At 40.5% G+C, this 19,363-nt stretch overlaps 1 protein-coding gene across 1 annotated transcript; it reads right to left on the bottom strand.

Moving 5' to 3' along the window:
* Window positions 1–4,203: 4,203 nt before the first annotated feature.
* On the bottom strand, window positions 4,204–19,109 carry LOC146513578 (carbohydrate sulfotransferase 6-like). Its single transcript, XM_085168692.1, has 2 exons — window positions 18,950–19,109; window positions 4,204–7,388 (listed from the first exon to the last, which is right to left on the bottom strand). The coding sequence occupies exon 2, from the start codon at window positions 7,306–7,308 to the stop codon at window positions 6,112–6,114; it is 1,197 nt and encodes a 398-aa protein (XP_085024818.1). The 5' UTR covers window positions 7,309–7,388; window positions 18,950–19,109; the 3' UTR covers window positions 4,204–6,111.
* Between the last annotated feature and the right edge of the window lie 254 nt (window positions 19,110–19,363).

Here is a 19,363-nt window from a genome sequence, read left to right as displayed (position 1 = left end):
CATGGGAAACAAAAATCATTTAGCCATTTATTTTTAGCTCAAAATGACAACATTAACACAATAAAACAGGTCTCTTTCTTAAACAGAAGCCTGTCATGCTTAACTTTTGAGAATAAAAGTAAATCTTTCTTTAAAAGAACTCTGTCCTGCTTAACTTAAAATTATATAAATTAATAGAAAACAATAGAAAGAAAAATATTCTTGTAACAGTGCACATTTAGTGCATTTAGTGCAATTGGCTTCAGCAGAGGCATTATTTCAGCTTTTGCTCCCGTTTGTAAACCCACTTGTTCCCATGATTACGCATCATAACTCATCATCATTATTCATCTATGTATTACTTTTATGTATTACTCATCTATTTGTTGTAATCATCTATCCTTGCAGTTGTTTATTACACAAAATAAATTATATTATCACACTTCTGGCCACATAGCGCTGCACATGCCCATTTTAACCTTAACCAGAGGGTTTAAAAACAAACAAACCAGTGTTTACCATATCTGGTTCTGCCGTGGCCTGGTAGACAAAAATTGGTTAAGGGTTCCCCGAGCTTTCACGCCCCTCATGTTCTTCATGTGCCCACCATTAGAAGCACGCCTATGGAAAAAGTGCGCCGGTGTCGTGCCAAACTAGGTATCCCCGACAGAATTTGTTTCCCCTGCGTCGGGAGCACACGCTGGACTGTCCAAATCACGGACAAACAGTATCCCACATTGTTGATTTTTAGTTTACAAACACTTCTTATAATGACTAACTACTCCTGACATTTTTGAGATGTTAGCTCTTTATACAACGAAGTTATAGTGGGATACAAATAATATCAGGCTGATCCTGCCACAATTTGTTCCCCCCGTGTAAATCACGGACAAACAGTATCCCACATTGCAGATTTTTCGTTCACAAACACTTCTTATTATGACGCATTACTCCTGAAACTTTGGAGGATTTAGCTCTTTATATAGTAAAGTTACAGGAGAATAAAAATAGTTATCAGCCAAAATGTTAATGGTTTATTAAAATAATCCCACCTGACACCCGTGAGCAATAAATATATAATTTTCTGTTGTAACCCTCAAACTGAATGGTAATGTAACTTCACAAAATGAAAACATCAGTACTTCTTGCGTGCTCCCAGCACAGGGGAAACAAATTCTGTCGGGGATACCTACTTTGGCACAACACCGGCACACAGTGCAGTGCGCTTTATAGGTGTTATCGTGCACTTTTCCAGCCAGGTGTTTTCCTTTTCCCATTCTTCCCTGCACTTTTGCAGCCTTTTTTTCTTTCTCTGAGAGGAACAAACATTGCTGGTCTAATGCCTGGCTCACACTGTGCGATTTTTGGCCCATTTTGAGCCGATTTTTGAGTCGTGCGACCAATTTGGTGATCGGCCCGATTTTGGCCTTCATCGTGCATCGTGTAGTATACGTGGGGTAACGAGAAGCGATTAACACCTCACGACCAGCTCCCGATCATCAATCGCTCGTGAGGGTGTCACCGCAGCCGCTCACACTGCTCACGCGCAAACACGTAAACGTCGGTGAAAAAGACGGAGCAGCACGGCTGTGCAGCGTGTGATCTGGACTCAAGCGATGGAGGCACAACTTGTAGAACTTTGGAAAGCTCATCCGAGCCTTTTCGATGTGGCATCACCAAATTATCACGACCACAACAACCGTGAAAATAGTTGGATTTACATTGCTGCTCAATCACAGCTGCCTGATCATGTTTGTCATTAGTAATTTAGCAAAGTTGATGGTGGTGTGTGTCTGTGTGAGTGAAAGACAAAGAGGGAGAGCGAGCGACAGATTTTCTGTTATAACCTTCATTTTATGGAGGCACAGTGTGACTCAGGTCGCATCAGAGCATCGGGCGGTATAGTGTGAGACCTGCATCGTGACCTACGAACTTATAACCCATGCGAGCCAATCGTGCAGTTTGAAAATCGCAGTGTTTGCCCAGCTTCAGGTGTACTGTCGTCTGAGACTTGCACCGCAGTGTCGGCGTTTGTTTCCCTGTTGGCCATGCTTTTTGTTGTGGTCATCTGTTGTCTTCCGGTATTTTCTCCGCAAGCGACCTTTCCTCAACCAATGAGATGAGCGGTAATCTGAATTGTCATACTCGAATTGTCATAAGTGTGCTGTCAGCTCATTGGTCACAAAGCAGGGGCGGGGCTGGGAATTATGTTTTCAAACAAAGCGTTAATTACATTAAAACTTATAGACTACTTTTGATTCTCACTGTATTACGGGACAAAGTGCGTCCCTTATTAGCTCAATACGGGACGTGTACTTTTGTTTCTAAATACGGGACGATTCTGTTTTTTAAGGGACGGTTGGCAACCCTACCCACCAGTGACAGGTGACCTTTTGCTGACTCCTGTCAGTTGTTCTTGTGTTAAACCAGATTCCTATGTGAACAACAATATGGTCAAATGTACATTTATTCAACTAGCATTCTCTTACACAATCTTGCAATATCAAATACTCTCAGATCCATATGTTTTTCAAGGGTCTTTTGAGCCGCTTTCAGGCCTTTTTTGCATAGTGAAATCTTCCACAATGATTGAACATGAATATCTCAAAGACTGTCAAAGATAACCTGCCATGGTTACTAGAATCAACATGAAAGTGAATGAAAATGGCATTTTATTTACAATAAATGCCATTTTTTTGTATTCTATATCCTTAATTTTGTATTGTAGTGAAATATTAAATAAATAAGAAAGTTATTTTAATTATTTGTGCTCAAATATGCAACTTTCCAGGACAGCTTGAAATTGTTTTTAATATTTTAAACAGCCAGTTCACATTTTCTACCATGAACGTAAAACAGAGACAGTCGAACAGCAAATGTTCTGAACGTTGGCTGTTTTGAAACAGAGTAACCCATATGTACATTTTTGCATCTCACAGTAAATGTTAGGCCCTGACAGTGTGCGCCTGTGACCTTTTATTTTAACTATGTTGTTTATGTATATGTAAGACTGCTTTCTTCCATTTGCGCAACATCTCTAAAGTTAGAAATATCCTGTCTCAGAGTGACGCTGAAAAACTAGTTCATGCATTTATTACTTCCAGGCTGGACTACTGCAATTCATTATTATCAGGATGTCCAAAAAACTCACTGAAAAGCCTTCAGTTAATCCAAAATGCTGCAGCAAGAGTCCTGACAGGGACTAGAAAGAGAGAGCATATTTCTCCTGTTTTGGCTTCCTGTTAAATCCAGAATTCTATTCAAAATCCTGCTCCTCACATACAAGGTCTTAAATAATCAGGCCCCATCTTATCTTAATGACCTTGTAGTACCATATCACCCTATTAGAGCACTTCGCTCCCGCTCTGCAGGCCTACTTGTTGTTCCTAGAGTATTTAAAAGTAGAATGGGAGGGAGAGCCTTCAGTTTTCAGGCCCCTCTTCTGTTGAACCAGCTTCCAGTTTGGATTCAGGAGACAGACACTATCTCTACTTTTAAGATTAGACTTAAAACTTTCCTTTTTGCTAAAGCATATAGTTAGGGCTGGACCAGGTGACCCTGAATCCTCCCTTAGTTATGCTGCAATAGACGTAGGCTGCCGGGGATTCCCATGATGCATTGAGTTTTTCCTTTCCAGTCACCTTTCTCACTCACTATGTATTAACAGACCTCTCTGTATTGAATCGTATCTGTTATTAACCTCTGTCTCTCTTCCACAGCATGTCTTTATCCTGTCTTCCTTCTCTCACCCCAACTGGTCGCAGCAGATGGCCCCGCCCCTCCCTGAGCCTGGTTCTGCCGGAGGTTTCTTCCTGTTAAAAGGGAGTTTTTCCTTCCCACTGTCGCCAAAGTGCTGCTCATAGGGGGTCATATGATTGTTGGGTTTTTCTCTGTCTCATGAAGCGCCTTGAGGCGACTTTTGTTGTGATTTGGCGCTATATAAATAAAATTGAATTGAATTGAACGGTACTATTTTTATTCTTTACTCTGCTGAGAACATGCTTCCTAGTACAGGGCTCTATGGTCACATGATTAGTGGTGGTATTCTCCAACGCATGTTCAGTTTCACGTCAAAACATGCCTCTAATTTTTCCACTACTCTTTGCTCTGCTTTGAGCTTGCTGGACCGCCCATCCCTTCAAAGTGGAGAGCACTAGTTTCCTTTTGAGATCTTGAGTCTGTGTATTTAAGATTTTATCTTTGCTTATGGAAAAGAGACCCAAACCAGTGCAAAAGAGATTCTAACCAGTGTTTTTAATGAGTAGAATAACCCATTTAAAGCTCCCATTGATGAAATAAACTTTAAATCAGAGTACATATCATCTCAAATAAACAATATTTTGTTATGTATTTTACTCCATGATGTAAAACACTTCTGTACTTCATAGCAAGTTTCCAAAAATGTACAAGTGAAGATATTGTTTCAATCAGAACACTAAATCATATATGAAACACAAAACTCACACCAAGTTATAGCTGAAGTCCATCTTTAAAAAAAAAACCTTTGACAATTTTTTATGCATTAAAAAAAAATTAATGTACATTTTTTACTACAAAGCACCCTAAACACGATTAAAAGTAGTTCATTTATCCTTTTTCTCTTACTGCAAAGATACAAATCAACGTGATTTAACATTTGCTACTCATTAAAAGACATTTCAGTGTAATCAAGTATTAATCAATAAAACAGACAGATCCCGTAAACAAATGTAAATAACGACACTTTTATCCAGTTTAAGTAAACATGTTAATTCCACTCCTTCATGAATGTATACCTTCATAGCTACAATACACTGTGGAAGCGTCTGTGCTGTTAAGATCCTTCATCACTGAGGAGTTTCAAGTGGGAGCAAAAAAATTATGTTTAAATTCTCAGGCATTTAAATGGAGCCAGGATGCAAAATAACGGCGTTAGTTCTGAGCTGAGAGCTGGTCTGAGAAGGAACAGATAATCTATCCCATGCTGTGAGACTTTTGTCAGTTACATCAATATATCTTGATGTGTCAGACATTCATTTGCAGACTAACAGCAGACTGACTCCATCTTAAGGCAACATTTATGGCAGGTTTTAGTAACAGCCTCGGCGTGCTTGACTCATTTTGGAGCAAAAAAACATGATTTTTTTGTGAATACCTGTTTTTTTATACTGCAGGGTGTCTGGTGATTCCCGCCCATTACTTTTTACTGCAGGATGAATTAAGCTTGAGTCCAGTTAGTGAGTTTCCTGGCTGTACCGTATTAATAACATGCACATCGCTATGAGAGAGTAGGTGCGTTTCATTGTGCTAATGCATTTTCTCACGGCTCTCTGCAGCTTCTTAACTTTTCTCACACTATCAGCATGAGAAAAGTATGTGAGGGGCCAAATGAGTAGCCCTTCAGTTCTAAGTGCTGTTAGTGCGTTAACACATCAGGTGCTGGTGATACTTGGAGGCTGGTCAGTATTTGTGCATCGTGTTGCACCATAAAGGACTTTGCATAAGAAACACTTGTATTTATTTGTTCTATACGTCTTGGTTGTCCTTGAGGTGCACATAAGGGATTTGAAGAGCAAGAGTGGCCACTAGAAAGCATCAAATAGCATCATCATCATCATGAATCAAGCCTTCAGGAGACAATGGTTTGATGCATATGCTTAAAACAATGTGGCATGCAACGGCCATCTGTGTGTTTAATGTGGCACATCATAAATCAGGTTGGTTATGTTACATCGTTTTGTCATAAATTATTTTGTCAGTGAGTCTGTGGACTGTTTTTGTGTGTGGTCTGTGCCTTTAAGAGACTATACATGTCCCTTGTCTGATTGGGTGAGCTGTTTTGGGCTGGCTTCAAAATGGCATCTGCTGATTGGCCCCCACTGTCAACTGGCCACTTCAAAAACTGTGTCTCCATACATCCCCTGACAGCAGCTGACACCAACAGCAGACCTTTGATTAGTTTGATTTCTTGCTTTAGACCTTGGTTTACCCCGGAGTTTATGGTTTCAGTATTGGTATTATTGGTGTCCCCACTTCGGCCCCCAAACCAGGAGAACCAGGGCAGCGTGGTACCTTTATCCGGTCCTTTGAGTAGTCCATTCTTTAAAAAGTCTGTTTTTATTCCTGTTTTAACAAGTCTTTGTCATTCCACTTCTAATTGTTGTTAGGGTGCTGTGTTTTATCAGGCAACCAGCTGAACTGATAGGGTTCCCGTGGCACCAGGAGATCTATGTCAAGCTTCTTCTGTTCCTTTTCACTGTTCACCGTCCTGTACCCGAGCAACGACATGGCCCCTTTACACACTTCCTGGATTCGTCTGACCTTGCTGTGTGGCAGCATGGTGCGCCAAGCCTGGGAGACGTTGGTAGCGCTCCTCGACGTGATCTTGAAGGCCTCTTTAATAGAGCCTTTGCCTTTTCCGTGGGTCACCTTGTAGATCCATGTGGCCAGCTGTGTGGTCATCTCCAGACCTACAAACTCATACATGGCATTGATCTCCTCGAGTGGATTGCGTGCCATGTCCTCGTAGCGAACCAATTTGTAGCGGCCTTTTAGAAACGGAGGGGGCTTCAGGACGGCCCTCTCGTTGATACGCACATGGCTGCGACAAATCTCCTGCATGACCTGATACTGTACCTCTGCTTCCTTAATGCGTTTCTGTTCCAAGACGATTGCGTTATCACTCACAAAGGCCTTGGCTGACTCTTCCCTAGACCGCACAACTGCCCGTGGGTCTCGGACCAGGTGGATGATGCGGAGATCTAAGTTCGAGTCCTGCAAAAGTGGATAAAGTGATTCGAGTTCAAAGAGCCGCACATCTTTGTACACCACGTGAGAGTAAGAGTCACACGCCTGCTCTACCCTCTGCAGTCCCTCAGCACCACATTTCTCTAGGCACAGAGTCTGGTTGCTGAACTCATTACGCGGCGTAAGAGAACAGATTGGTGGTGAGCACAGAGCTCGACTGTGACTCCACATAAACAAAGACGACACATTGTGGTTCTCTGGAAGGTAGGACTCCATCACTGAGAAGTCACACTGGAACACGCTCCGTAAGAGATCCCTCACTGCCATTCGAAGCGCCCTTGCACCGTTTTTCTGCAGCTTGGTCCACACGTGCCAACCGGGCTCCATAAGATAGAAGACAGACGGGTGCTGACTGAACACCTGGCCCATGAAAGATGAGCCTGATCTCCACGAGGACAGCAGCAGAACGTGGACTTTGGCGTTGGAGGGTTGTGGGTCACAGGGGCTGAGTTGGGCGTACCAGCTAAAGAACAGCACTACTCCTGCCCCCTGTAAAATCACCAGAAACATCATGGTGCTGCAGTTCACTCTGTAGCGCGGCATCGTGGGCTGTGAGCTGCTGTCAGACAGTCGACCTTTGTTTGAATCCTCTCTTTGGTCCTGTGTTGAGGTGTTTATCTTTGCTGCATTAAAAAGCAAGACAGACACAGAGAGAGAAATTCATATTCAAGATTTGACAATCATGTTTATGCAGCACTCAAAATCTCTTGCAAATCATTATCAAGCATGCGTCAAGAAGAGACAGCCCATACGCTCTTATAAATTAGCTGACTTTGGGACATTAATAGTGACACAATATTGATTAAGAAAATATGACTTTTGTTATCAGTTTTTTTATCTGATGAAAAGCTCAAATAATAAATAAATTCGATTAATTTTACTTAGAAACTAGTCATACTTGCTCCAGTAAATGAGGCCTTGTGCAGCTTTAAATGCTAAAAAAAAAAAAAAGTTACATGTATAGTGGAAGTATTTTAAAGTGTTTTAATTTTGATGATTATGGCTTATGGCTCATGAAAATCAGAAATCTATTATCTCAAAGTGTTAGCATATTTAATTCAAAATTTGCATATGAATGGTGTGTATTTCCAACACGTTCTGACTCCCAAAGCGTAACATTTTACGCTAGGTGACAAATCGTCGACATATTACGTTTTCGGCTACCCACCACATTCCTAAATGACGACCTCGGAAAAAAATGAGGAAATGTGAGAACCGTATGGACTCAATCTACACATGTTCGCTCTTTTCCTTCAAATAGCTTAGAAACACGCTATTTAACATCATTTAAGTCCTGTTTAAGGTGAGGAAAAAGGTTATAGTTAGGGCTAGGGATAAGGTTAGGTTTAGGGCTGGAATACAGGGCTGGAACGTTGATTACCGCGGGAGCGTCATTGCACTGGATTTCAGCCATAACCCGCCGCGTACCATTAGAACGCCGAAAGTCTCCTTTCGCGTTCCTAAGGAACGCCGCGGGACGTGACAAAACGTCGCCATGTTACGCCTCGGGAGTGAGAACGGCACTAAAACCACAATCATGGGGACAACTGCAGATGCAACGGTTACCCAAATGATCATCGACATCCTGTACAAAGATTTTTGTATTTCATTTCAGGCTCATAGCGCCTAGGTACAGGAGTCAAGGTTTTTGAATGGTTTGAGATACTATGTCCTCTATGTTGGTGGTGGTTGGTCTGCTGTGTTTCATCGAGTCCAGAGCCAGCACAGCATTTCCCAGGAGATGTGTGAACACTTCATGCTTATATCTCCTGACAAGCTTTATGGACAAGCTGCTTCCCTTTTCCAACATGACATGGCACCTGCCCACAGCTCAAAAACATCATGTGTGTGACTGGCCTGACGTGGCACCCCAGCAGTGCAACAATGTGATCGCCTCCCTGCCACACCACACGCGCTGAAATAAGTCCCAACCAAGTAATGAGTTTGTAAATATGGTTTAAGTAAATTTTAAATACTTTTATCATGTGTCTGACAAAACATAATCTGAGATACTGAAATGATGATTTAATGAGCTTTAAGCCCATAAGCCCTGAGTAAAGAAATGGATGAAGAACCTAACAATAAACAAGTGCAGAGTGAACTCAGGTCAAAGAAGTGGAGCAATATCCTTTAAGAGCACTACTTAGAAATTCATTGCGTTCTTATTCTATTACAGTTTTGTTTTCATCTAAACTCTCACCCTAGACATTTTATAGAGATGTCTGCAAAGATTATGGCTAATGTCAGCGCGTCAAATTACAAGCTGAGCAAGTTTCAACAATTTAAAATGATTCAAATGACACTCAGCCAGTCAGACTAAGTCACTAGCTTCTATCTATTATAGCCCGTATAATGTTTACATCTGACTTTGTAAATAATGCGTTGCTAATATTATTAAGTGTACTGACAGCTAATAAACCAAAGATAGGTTTATTTGATAGATACACTCCTCACACTTGGAACACATCATGCACTGACTGTACCTGACAAAGTCACGTACTGCACACAGCACAGTCAGACCTTCCGGCACAATCTCAGCAAAAACTGTGAAAAGGTATTTGAATCCATTCATTACCTTTTCAGGTTTATTTTTACCCATTCATGTTCGCACTCTCATTTTCAGTACAGATAAAACAGATAAGCAGATAAGATTGTAAAATGCTCTTGCAAATTTTTCCTGTTGTACTTCTGTGTTTGTAATTACCTCAGTGCATTTTTACCTCATTCTTTCTACACATACGCACGAGCATACATGCATCATCACAGTCTATTTTAAGCGACTCGGAGTTTCCATTACAAAATCAATTGAATTCCAAAGAACCACCTCCCATTCTGCTTGCTTTTTATTCATCCATCCATTTCCGCTTATCCTTTTCAGGGTCGCGGGGGGCGCTGGAGCCTATCCCAGCTGTCATAGGGCGAGAGGCGGGGTACACCCTAGACAGGTCGCCAGTCTGTCGCAGGGCCAACACACAGGGACAGACAACGATTCGCACTCACATTCACACCTAGTGGCAATTTGGATTATGCCCACAAGCTGCATGTAGCTGCATGTAGCTTTGGACGGTGGGAGGAAGCTGGAGTACCCGGAGGGAACCCACGCAAACACGGGGAGAACATGCAAACTCCACACAGAAAGACCCTGGCCTGATGGTGGAATTGAACTCAGGACCTTCTTGCTGTGCGGCAACAGTGCTAACCACCGTGCCACCAACCAATTTTAACCAATTTTGCAGGGCAATCTTCATATACAAGATTAATTTTCATATATGAGAGACCAGACAGAATATGGAAATGACTTTTGTGCTTTTTCCTGCCTGTTTTTCTATCTTGAAATCTTTGAAGCATTTCCACTGGACTAAATATGTTAAAAACAAAGACTGTGCTGAGAATTCAGTGACATTTACAAGCAAAGCTGTCATCCAGAGAACAAGTTAGAAGCATGATTGCATCTTAATTGGTGGATTTTGAGACATTTGTTGGACTTTGTGTCCCTCGCTGCTGCAGGAGAACTTCATGCTGGTTTGAAATGCAGAGAGAGCTTGGGTTAGTGCAGAGAGAAAACTGCAAACACTGGCACGGCTTCGCTGAAAAAACTCTTTATGCAATGTTACATCAAAATATCAATGCAAACTCTATGCATCACGCCACGCAATTTTTCCTGCATCATGCCACTGTAGCAAGCGGCCTTTATGTAGCTGTTCAGTGTACATTTTTAAGGATTGAAAAAAAAAAAAAGTTCATTTACATTAAATGTGTTTTCATAGAAAATAAAGGGACCAGTTTTATTGTTACTTCATTGCACATGAGATGGTTTTAGTAAAGTTATAACTTTTGGCCACTTTTAAATGCGATACTTTCTATTGATACTTTTTAGATACTTTTAAACCAACCCTATACAAAACTCTGATCTCTCCCCTAATGTTCCAATGTTATGCAACTTGCTAACATGTGAGGCGTGTCACCTCACCGGCGGCTTATGACAGGAATGCTGTCACCTGATGACCAAGTCCAGGAAGAAGGAAGAAGAGCAAGATCCCTGATGATAAAGCAAATCATGGTAGTATGCCATAAGATGGGACACGAGCTAATCAACTTTAGACCCTCGAGATAGTGAAACAGTGATAGTGAAATCCTAGTGTGGCAATAATTACCTAGTTAGTTGGTAACTGATGTGAACCACCCTTCATAAACATTTTGAATCACATGGGCTGATTTTGAACATGGTGAAAAAATCAGACCTAAACATCACATTAACCACTGAAACTTTGATTGATTGATTGATTGATTGATTGATTGATTGATTGGTAATTTATTTCAACATGTGAACAATATACAAGTACATTTAGAAAAGAAAATAAGAAAGAAAAAAATACTGTACAAATTACATACAAAAAAAATTATTAATTTACATGTTGAAAGGGAAGAAGTAAACTTATTTAATCCCACCCCTTTGCCATAAATTATCAGTTAATATTTAGTCAGCTTCCTTACTGATATAATTTGTAATAAAAACAGTGAACAGATTTCTGATATACTATAATATCACATCATGACTTGTTTTGTTGTTGTTTTTTAAATAGAGACATTCACTTAATTTAAATATTTTCCTTTTCTTTATAGTTCGAGAAGATCATATTTTTATAACTCTATTTGAACAGTTTTATCTTTGGACATTACTTTAATTCCATATTCAGACTGTTCCATAGTTTCACTCCATGAACAGAAACACAAAAGCCTTTTCTTGTAGTACGTACCTTCATTGTTTTGAAGTTACAAAAACCCCTTAAATTATAACTTCCTTCTTTCAAAAAAAACATACTCTGAAACTTTACACAGGTATTAATCACGCCACTGTATTCCTGCTCTCTCTGTTTCTCTGGGTCATCTGATTGTTGGGAATTTCCCTCTGTATCAATGTAGAGTCATTACCTTACATACAAATTGCCTCGAGGTGATTGTTGCTGGGATTTGGTGATATATTTAAAAAATCTGTTTCATTTATTGAAACTATCAGGTGTCGGGGCATTTAGCCACCTGCTACTCACAGATAGAAGGGCCTGAGTTTGACTCGTCTATCTGGGGCCTTTCTGTGTGGAGTTTGCATATTTTCTCAATGTTTGTGTGAGTTTTCTCTGGGTACTCTGGCTTCCTCACACAGTCCAAAGTTAGTGGGAATTAGTATTTAATTAGTTAATTATTAATTAGTGATTCCAAATTTCCCATAGGTATGAACTGCTGTGTGTCTCTCTGTGTCAGCCCTCTTTCAGATTCCAGGGTATGCCCTACCTCTCAACCCTATGACAGCTGGGATAGGCTCCAGCCCCCCCTGGTGCATGAAAGTATCAGTCAAAGATTCAATCCTCGAATATTTTCAGACAAGCACTTATTCATCCACCGAAAAACACACGCTAAGCTCGACATTTAGCTAATAACAGAAGATGAAACCTGAGAAAGTTACAGTCTTGTTAGCTGCTGATCCTTTCCCTATAAGAACCCCTTACCTGTTGAGTTACCTTCCTCTTAAACTCTCAGATAAATGCAGAAAAATAATCTTAAAAATTAACAACTTGTGACAACTGGCAAAAGAAATCTTTCAAACTATATTTACTCACTTGTACTGAAAGGCAGGATTTTATTGTATTATGTTCTAACTGAGCTATCACTAAATACTAAAATATCTGGATGAATGTCTTGCTTAAACCAGGACAACTGTAATGCGCTTCCACATACTTGCATGTGGGCGCAGATCTGATGTAGAGGCAATAATGCCAGGTAGTGTCAAGTTTCAGATCACTTTGTACTTTCTTAAATTTCAACAGGCTGCTCAGCTGGAAAAGTGGAAACTTTCCCCGAGGTGACGCTGCACAATTTAGCACTGTAAGACTGAAGTGCTGAATCGTCAAAAAAAAGAAAATCCCGATAGGCTTTCAACCCTCACTAACAAAGATGCACGATCTGATATCCTCGTGTTGGTGTTGTTCCCAGATCATCATACTAAAGGTTGTTCCAGGATCAACATTGCAAGTGACCAATCAGAATGTTGTGATGTCATACTTTTGCGACTTCGGGAAAAACCGGCGTAAAACAAAAAACTGTACTTAAGCTGCGAGAAACCGCCTTTGTCCGCCGATCAACGGACCCTAACCCTTTAATAAACGCTAAGCAGAATTGATATTGTCCTTGCAACATTGGAATTTCATAAATGCACGAATGGGTTGGTGCGCAAAAGAATAACGTCACAATAATGTGATTGGTCACTTGCAATGTTGAACCTGGAACAACATTTTCATGATGATCTGGGAACAACACCAACACGAGGATATCAGATCATCCAACAAAGATGCTGTTAAATGATATTTAACTGCTGAAAACAGCAAGCACTGTGCACTCAGACATAAGGTGACATGGATCCATCACATGCAAAAATCTGCCCTTTAATTTGAAATGCTAACATGAGTCTGCAGTGTCACAGACACAGTGGATAAACAGGGACAAGCCTGCAGAATGTGGACTGTCTCGAATGCCGCCCGAGATCAACATCATTTCTGTTAGAAATATAAAGAACATTTATACTGGAGATGAATTTCTCAACCCACAATTAAAGGAGTGATGGCAATCTGTCTTAAGTTTGGGATCACAGAAACTAATATGAAGCTACAAGTGTGTTGGTGGAGCAGATCAGGTGTGATGGCGCAGTGGGAAAAAAGATTCATCTCAAAATTGTCAAATTCTTTTGTACTGTGACTTCAGTGGAACTGTTTTGTTTGCAGGGAGGTGAATCAGCTGACCAGGGCACTAGTCAAATGAAGTTTATAAATATGATTCCATATAAGAGATGCTAAATGACACTGGCATTGTGCTGGTGGGATTCTTTCACCTGTGCTTTGACAAATTTCATTTACTGATTTTAAATCTGTTTTCATCTCGCAAGTTCCTGTTTTTTTTAGTTATGTTCCAAGTATTGGACAGCTAGGATGACTGGACAGAAACAGCGACTCATTATAAAATTTAAGTAAGTAAGTGTGCTGTGCAGAAAAGTAAGCCTAAAGTTAATAAAGGTCTTTTTGTTGGTTCTAAAATCTGTGAACTGATACTTGACGATGAGTTTGAAAGGAAACCGGAGCCAAGTGAATCAGTAGCCTGGGAAGCATTAGTCCAAAATTTACTTTGGAATCACAGAGCAGAGAATTTTGCTAAAATCAAATCAGCTAACGAGTGCAAAATGTCACTGAAGATGCACTTTTGTTCACCCAAATCTGGGCAAAGTCAATGATGAGCGTGGAAAAAGTCTGAGCTTGATGGTTGACTGCTTCTGGTTCTTTGTAATAGACATGCATGCTCAGTACAAGTGCTAACGATTACAGGTCACCAGAGAACTTCAATCTATACACCTAAAAACCACAAACCAGGCGAGAAATTTGGGTGTAGTGATGGATGCAGACCTAAACTTAGAAAAACACATTAAGACAATAACAAAATCAGCTTACTATCACCTCAAGAATATATCAAGGATAAAAGATCTGATGTCTCAACAGGACCTGGAAAAACTAGTCCATGCATTCATCTTTAGTAGGCTTGATTACTGTAACAGCATCTTTACAGGTCTACCCAAAAAATCAGTCAGACAACTACAGCTCATTCAGAACTCTGCTGCTCGAGTCCTCACTAAGACCAAACAAGTGGATCACATCACTCCAGCTCTGAGGTCTTTACACTGGCTGCCTGTCCGTCAGAGGATAGACTTTAAAGTTCTGATGCTGCTCTATAAAGCTCTGAATGGTTTAGGACCAAAATACATCAGTGACCTCCTGACCCAGTATGAACCTTCCAGATCCCTCAGGTCATCTGGATCCAGTTTTTTATCAGTTCCCAGAGTCAGAACCAGACACGGAGAAGCTGCATTCAGCTTTTATGCTCCTTATATCTGGAACAAACTCCCAGAAAGCCTCAGATCAGCTGAAACACTCAGTTTATTTAAATCCAGGTTGAAGACTCACCTGTTCTCAGCTGCATTTGAATAAAGCACCAAATCCGCACTTAAGCTTAAATTTCAAAACTTACATTTTAACTACTGATTTTATCTACTGTTCTGATTTTATCTGTTTTGATTTTATATACTGTTTTGTTTGTTTGTTAATTAGTTAGTTTGTTTGCTTGTTTTAATCAATTTTAAATCATGCTTTTTATTTGTTTTTGTTTCTAATGTCTCTGTAAAGCACTTTGAATCACCTTGTTGTTGAATTGTGCTATACAAATAAACTTGCCTTGCCTAAAGTAAGTGGCTAAAACACTTTTGAGCAGACATTTGACATGTTTTGACAGTCTCAAATGTATATCTGAAAACCATGTGAACCTCACAGTTGAGCAAAAGTTCAGCACGGTTCATTACTGTAAACGTTGCCACAGTTCCCTAGCACTAACTAACCTGCACACGCAGCCTTTAAATTGATCTGAATGCAGGGCCCTGATCAGGTTGCATGAAGAACATACTTGACATGAGGTATTACCCCGCCTCTTAGATTTAATCACTCATGAAGGTGCTGACATGTTAAGACTTTCTCTCCTGTTTATGTCTTGAACAGATTAGACAGCACACTGAACAATGGAGAGGTAAACAAAAGGTAAATGCTTTTAATACCCCAATCTTCATCTGGATTTATATAATTTATGACCGTGTGATATTAAACACACGCACCTTGTGTAAACATGGATCTGCAGCGTCTTGTGTGCAGACATTGTGCGACGCCTTGCGTGCAGCTGCTCGCGCACTGTTTGTTTGCAGTGAGACTGAGTCTGGGAACAGATGCGTCTCTTTCTGTTTGAGACGTGGTGAGTCCAAGTGCAGGAAACACTTTGCTGTCTTTGTGAGGAGAACAGCGCTGGCAACCGTGAACTACACCGAAGAGATCAAGATATTCGTCTGCTAAGAAGCATACATTATTGCACCTGCATAGTGAGCTGCGCCAGCTGCAACCTTTCCTTGTGATTATCAGTTCTGAGAAAGCGGCTACTCGGAAACACTCGCTGCTCGTCCCGCTCAGCTCTGCGTGCATGAAAGAACACAGGCTCTCAGGGTTGTTTCGGGGTGTCTTGCAGCTGCTTGATCAGTGGATAAATAAACCACAGAGTCAGCCAAACCTGCTCAACCATCCACTTAAACTAAATCACTCACTTTGTTCATGAAGTCTGCCTGAAGGTGGCCTTTAATTGTACTTTCTGATGTTTGTAGTTGGTAATGGAACGCATATAAGAGCTCTTTAGACCACGCTGTATCTTGTAAGTGTACAGATCCAACTCTAAAAAGCTTCTTAAAAATATGACAAAAGATTTGAGCCGATATGTGTATAAACAAAATCAATGAGCCTTTCAAGCTGGCCTATCACATACTCTGTAGTCTTTGTGAAACTGAACCGTACTCGTTTCTGAAAAGTAAAAATAAACATTTGCTCAGTTTTGACGTAGTTGTTCACACATTGGCCAAACAAGCAAAAGATCCCTAGTTTGTTCCCAGGAGAAGGAGAGTTTGTGGGTGCTCTTGTGCTGTGTTGGCCCATCAGCCAATCGTGGAAAAGAGTAAACTTCTTAAGTGCAAACAGCTAAAATGTTAAAAACTGTGAAGAGTGCCCGTTGTCCCTGTTTGTACTTTCAAAAATGTATATTTTGATATTTTATGGGGGTTTTCTCTCATGAAACTCTGCGTTCACCTTCTATGGATGCACAATCTGATACTGGACACAGGTTCAGTCCTGTTCAGTTCATTGTTGCTCTGCATTTATAACTCTACATAGCAGAGGCGTTGCTCCTGCACAGCACAGCTAATATAGCATGGAGGAAGCTGGCAGCACAGGTTCAGCAGTCAGGAGGTATTCCAAGCAAACTGCATCAACCGCTTTACATATTTGCAGTGGCTTTCACTGCCTATCAAACTGTTGTCAAGTGGGGGGACTCAACTGAAAATCTCCAACAACAGTTTGTTGGTTTCTCTCTCGCTTTGTTTGCTTTAACACATGTTGGGAGGCTTTTACTAAACTCACTGTAACATAAAGTGTTGATAATCTTGGTTAATATTAAAATAATCCCTCATTTCACCAGTCTCCTTCCCCTACTCTGACAGCAGGGTGCAGTAAAGACCTGGTCGTTTTCTTCTGTAAGCAGACCTGAAACAAACATTGACACTGAAAACACGATTCATGTGTGTTTTTTCCACCTCTTCTTTCTTTTTGTATTTACATTTATCAGCTTTTATAAATGCTGATATTCAGCAACCACCAATAAATTCAAATAAGATATAAAGTAAGAAATAAAATGCTTGCAAAAGAAATCTGTAAAAAGAAGGTGGGTATAACTTAAGAGGGAAATGGAATTTTAAAATACAAAAGGTTAGAACAACTTTTAAAAATGTCTATCTCAACAGCAGGAGTTAAATCTAACAGAAGAAATTAAAGAAAGTAAAAACATAAACCAGTTTAAAGTGAAATATAAAAAACTGATTTTTAACAAATATAAGAATGAAGAAAACAGGGTTAACCCAGGGCGGTGATGTTGTTCGTAACAGTGTTTTAGTTTGTTTGTCTCATCATTTGTGAATCTGCAAACCACTCAGTCCTTATTTATATGAACAGTGGTGGGGCTTGTTTATTTGTTTGTTTGTTTTGATTTGTCTTTGTTTTACTTTTGCTTCATATGTTGTTTGTTTAATTTAAGGCTAAAAGAAAATGAAATCAACGAGAGGTAAAATTTGAGGGGGTAGGGACGAATAAGTGTATACGTCTGCCTACTCCATTTCAATGATATTTTGTAATATAAATAAATAAATCAGCTCATAAAATTTGTTTCTTTTCTGCAAACCTCACATTGTAAATGTTCCTTAAGCATGTGCTTATATAGAAACATAGTCTCTCAGCTATCCTCCGTCAGAAACACCTTTGACATTATGACTTCTTCTCATAACCTGACACACTCATAGACACATCCAGTATTTCCTCAGATGTCACAGTCCCTTGATGTGTTTCTCAAAAATTAAATTGTAGTTTCCTTTAGAGTACGAACAACGCAATAACAAAGCCAGTGTCCTTGGTTTGCTTTGTTTTTGGCCGTTACTGATTCACCCTTTTGTGTAATCCATACTGCTTTGTCTTTTATCTCCACTCCCTTTGAATATTTAACCAGTTTAACACTAATACGAAAGCACACATAAGTGATGGTCAGTGCACCCATGCACCAGTCAGCTGGGATGCATCTTTTTTTTTCAGACATTATTTGGTAACTTTATATTTTTGCTGTGGATTTCTCCACTGTCACTATCACAAAGTGCTCTTAATCCACTTACTATTGTCATTGTTATCACTTCCATTGAATAGCGATTTGTGTGTTTGCAGATCAGCTGAAGTAACCTTATCAACTGGAAACGCTATAGAGGAATGCCCACATTTAAGGATGATTGACACGGGCACTTGAGCAGAGCAGGCTTCCTCATATTACCTCTATAACCCTGTCAGAGTTTGCAGTTAGTTCAAACACTGAGCCTCAGGTGTACCCAATTCTTTCTTTTATATATCTATAAACATTATGTCAAATTCTGTTTCAAAATTGGGGGGAAGAGAAAAATTTTAAATGAAAGGCAGTGTGAAAAATTTAATAGCTTTACACCTGATGTTTTTGAAAAGAAATTAGCTATATATTCATCTGTACGACAGATAGAGTCTCACATTTTAAACTGCTGCTCAGTTTGGCCCGTTTAATGTCTATATGTGAAGCACAAACGTGACATGAAAATTGGCAGCTTTTAATTACTTCATTAATTCACTGTCTTCAAATGAACCCCGTGGAATCTGGTAAATATTGTACAGAATAAAAACGGGTTTAGAGGCTTGTAGCTGGCACTTGTAATCACATTACAGAAGACTGTGTAACGGCGCAGACCAAACTAACTCTGAGGGGATAAACGGGGGGTAATGGAGTCCCCTGCGCCTACCTGGGTGGTCACGGATACTGATCTTTGGAGTTTCGTTACATTTTTGCGTTGCTCGGTTTTAAAGACGAATTTATTGACGTGGTTGTAAAAGAATCGCCAAGATGGGCAGAAAAGAGGGTCGTAACCGTAGAGAAGCGAGCGGGTTGTAGTTTATTCGTCTTTTTTTTTAACCTCTTATTCCACAAAAGAGAAAGAAAAAAGTCTCACCTTTTATTTTGTTGTCGGTCGCGCTGTTTGACAACGGAGCCCGTCCACAGTCCTCTGAACTCTCCTCTCCTCCGCCCTCGGTCACCAGCTGCTCGGAGAACTTTCTTGCAGTGGCCGTGCACAAGGCGCAGTTTTGAGACGTGGCCGGTGGCAGTGCAGGGCTGACGGGCTGGCAGAGGGCTGGGCGGGGGCTGCTGGTCACAGAGATAGGAGGGTGGTGGAAGGTGGGTGGATGGGTGTAACGGAACAGTTATAAAGGCGACATTTACCGCGCATCGATGGCAGACATCCTTCCCAACATTTATTCTTGTGTGTGGTGCAGCAGGCTACAGATGTTAACTGCCCTGTGGTCCAGTCCCAGTGTTTTATCTCCGTTACCAGCTGCAATGCAGCCACTACCTTTATAACTGTGTT

The sequence above is a fragment of the Neolamprologus multifasciatus genome, chromosome 7 (assembly GCF_963576455.1).
Source record: "Neolamprologus multifasciatus chromosome 7, fNeoMul1.2, whole genome shotgun sequence".
Taxonomy (NCBI): domain Eukaryota; kingdom Metazoa; phylum Chordata; class Actinopteri; order Cichliformes; family Cichlidae; genus Neolamprologus; species Neolamprologus multifasciatus.
This window is presented reverse-complemented; position numbering and strand designations above follow the sequence as displayed.